Below are 3,688 nucleotides of genomic sequence, written 5' to 3' on the forward strand. Positions count from 1 at the left end.
GAACTTGGCCTTACAAGATATGCTGGCACAAAAGATGATGAAAATTTGGCAGCTTTGTAAATTGCTTTTAGTTTTTGTTGTGCAAAACTATTGCATAGCTAGCTAGTGTAAACCATGTTAGTTTTAATTACAAGAGGAAAGCAACTGTTGTACAAACCAATTACTCTGATCAATGCCTGTTTGAACCAATATAGAAATTCTTCATCCTTAATTGTTATTGATGTTGAAACAGAACTGGAGAAGAGATTAATTTGCTTTTTTAAATCATGGAAAGCCTAAGCTTTTTCTTTATTACTTTCTTATATATATATATATATATATATTTGAGAGAAAGAGCTCACAGAGCTATTTTGTTAATATAAAAGAAGGGATTACAAGAGTTCTAAATTACAAACCAAAGCCAAAAGGCTACAATATTACTTTCTTATATTGTTAACTGCAATACTTATTCTAACAACCAAGATAAAAAGCATATCGATCCGGCGTTATATATATTTCTCGGTAACCTCAAGAAGACAGTCGAATAACTCTCGAGGTTTCGAGAGCATTACCATATGGTCTGAATCAATCTCTATAACTTCAGTAACTGAGGCCCTGTTGATCATCCATTGCTGAAAATTTTCAGTGAGGATCTTATCTTTGGTGCATTTGATGTACACTTTGGGGACTGATCCATATCTTTCCTTTGTGAACAAAGAGCTATCATGCAATTCAGAGACAAAAAGTTTGGAAGGTCTCATCAACTTTGAAGCTAATTTGACATCCTGAAATATTCATCCAAGAAGAAACTTGAAGAATCATGTATAATAATAAATTCACATAAGATAACTAGTTTTTTGCTTTCTTACTTCTGAAGGACAAAGTTGATACATCTTTTCTGTTAACAGTTGCTCTCCAAAAAGGACTGCTGTTGGAAGGTTCTCTGGGCCTTCATCAAAGTAAAGCTGAGAATCGAGCAATGTCGACCCGTCGGAAGTCCTTCGATAATTCTGCATCTCAATAAACATATAACCGTTAGTTTATGACATATTAGACTATACTTTGTCTATGTCTAGTAAGCTTTGTTAGATCAAAACTAAACAAAGATGAGAAATCCAAGTTTATCTATTTCAAATCCATATTTTTCTAATATATGTCTTTTTTATACATACAAGACTATTTTAACTACTCATGTTCTAAACAAACCAAGCTTATTTTGGTTTGAATTTCATTCAAAACAGAATAAACTAATAAAAAACTAAGCCTTATATATTTAAATCATTTTTTTTTATATTAATCAATATGGAACTATTAGTTACTCTAATATGTTCTATACTTTTATATATATATATATATATATATACTTGTATGAACCTCGATAAAAGACTCTGAAAGAGGAGAATCAGGGCTACAGATGAAAGCTGTGGCAAAGACAGCGACGGCAATCTTGTGTGGAAAGGCCTGAATGGCAAAGGAAATAGACATGCCACCTAAACTATGTCCAACAATCACCACCCTCTCATCCGGAAGAAGAGCAGACATGACTTCCATCAGAGGTTTTACATACTCACGCACTGACTTCACCTCACTGATGCTTGTAGAATCAATGCCACAACCAGTGAGGTCCATCGCCGTTACCTTGTGCCCCGCCGACTCGAGTAGAGATGCAAGCTTGTACCAGCACCATGCTCCATGCCCTGCACCATGAACTAGAATGAAGTGTGATCTCTTGCCCATGTTTCTGCTATATTAATGCTTTATTCATTCATCCAATATACTTCTTCATATATATCTATGCATATATATATATATATATATATATATATATATATATATATATATATATATATATATATATATATGTGAGAATGAAATGAAAGGGAAAATAAGAGGGAGGATGTTGTTTAATTTTTATTGTGTTCCGTTTTATAGACATGAGGTATGTGATTAATGTTGAATGATATATTAATTATGTGGATGCCAATGCCGGCAAATTTTGGCTCGTGTTCAATGGATAGCAAAAGAGCCACGCATGCATTTTGATATTCTTCTTGTCTTGGTACGTACTCTCAATTCTAAGTATGTTACTTGTTTGTTTTTAATTTGTTGTTGAATCTTTGGGTGCAACTCTATGAATTGTTGGAGCTTGGATCATCATGTTCGTTTTTTATTTTTCTTGTATTTATTTGTTTCTCTTTTAGTTATTTGTATTTATTTATATGTTATTTATTGAAGTTATAGGTTTAAGATTTATTTGTTTGTAAATTAAAGAACAGGTACAAATGGATTGTCCAAATTATACACTTAGCAAAATATAATAAGTTTCATATTATGTTGGTTAAACCAAAGCAGTTCAGTGTCATTTATCATTGTTTCTCACATCATTTTTTTCATTGCAGAGTTGTCTATTTATTTCTATGGTTTTAAATTACTTCTATTTTTTTATATATCTTTTACTAAGGTCATCTTTATTTATGTTTGTACTTGCTTTCTGTAATGTATAAATTAGATGATTTATTTTTTTAAAAAAAATTAAAATTAAAATTAAAAAACAAGTGTGATTTTCAATTGAAAGTTTTGGTTAAAAATTAGCGTACATTGCAATGGGACATTGTTTTTCATTTTGGCATTAAAATTATGAAGAAGATGTACTTTTTTGTCTCATAGTACCATGACATAAATTTTGACTATTGATGTACGTGTGAATCATTGGGAGGATATGATACACGTCAAGCATTCATGTCGTGTCATGGGTTAAATTATTTATTATTTTTTCATTTGATATAAATTTAAAAACTGAATAAATTACATCTTATGAATATATGTGGAGTTAATTACTACCTCAATAAATTTGTAATTTAATACCATATATGAGTTAAAGTTCGAATTCATCTCATCAGTAAAAAATCATAAAGCACTCTATGTAAAAAACCGATGCTAATAAACCAAAAAGATCATTAAAAAATAAATCCTCATACACCAAATAAATTAAAAAAAAAATTCAATCTTTATTCATCAATAAATGACCAAACAAATGCTATATACTTATTATAAATGACAAGTGCCGTATGACCTCCCATAGTTAATAAAACCTTCATAGATTTACAACTGACAACTCCTATGAATCACATGTAATGTTTAATCATAATAATACACATCATTATTTATTTATTTATTTATTTATGATAAAACTGGACAAATCAATGGACCTAACTGCCAACTTTTTAGTTGAAAGTAGAATCTCTCTTATTGTAGGGGTGGTTAATACAAACAATTATTAAATTAAAAACTTTTTTTCAATCCTTATTTATCAATAAATGAACAAATAATTGCTATATATATACTTACTATAAATGACTAGTTTTTAAAAAAATAGATAAACCACAAATTTATTAAAAATGAGCAAACACGGAGAAACAAAATACAAAAAATAAGACAGCAAACAAAGAAATAAAGCGAGGTTAATAAATGACAAGTGATGTGCAACTTCTCATAGTTAATAAAACCTTCATAGATTTACTATTGACAACTCCTTAATTTGAATCACATGTAATGTTTAATCACAATAATACAAATCATTATTTATTTCTTTATGGAAAAACTGGGCAAACTACTAGAGCTGACCATAAACTTTTGAGTTGGAAGTAGAGTGACGTGTTATTAAACCCGGACCGGCCCGGCGGTTCGACCAGTCGACCCGGTGACCCGG

At 30.3% G+C, this 3,688-nt stretch overlaps 1 protein-coding gene across 1 annotated transcript; it reads right to left on the minus strand.

Annotated features, from left to right (window-relative positions):
* Nucleotides 1–336: 336 nt before the first annotated feature.
* On the minus strand, nt 337–1,780 carry LOC120259201 (salicylic acid-binding protein 2-like). Its single transcript, XM_039266759.1, has 3 exons — nt 1,354–1,780; nt 849–989; nt 337–764 (listed from the first exon to the last, which is right to left on the minus strand). The coding sequence occupies exons 1-3, from the start codon at nt 1,714–1,716 to the stop codon at nt 486–488; spliced, it is 783 nt and encodes a 260-aa protein (XP_039122693.1). The 5' UTR covers nt 1,717–1,780; the 3' UTR covers nt 337–485.
* Between the last annotated feature and the right edge of the window lie 1,908 nt (nt 1,781–3,688).

This window comes from Dioscorea cayenensis, chromosome 4 (genome assembly GCF_009730915.1).
Source record: "Dioscorea cayenensis subsp. rotundata cultivar TDr96_F1 chromosome 4, TDr96_F1_v2_PseudoChromosome.rev07_lg8_w22 25.fasta, whole genome shotgun sequence".
In the NCBI taxonomy this organism is placed as follows: domain Eukaryota; kingdom Viridiplantae; phylum Streptophyta; class Magnoliopsida; order Dioscoreales; family Dioscoreaceae; genus Dioscorea; species Dioscorea cayenensis.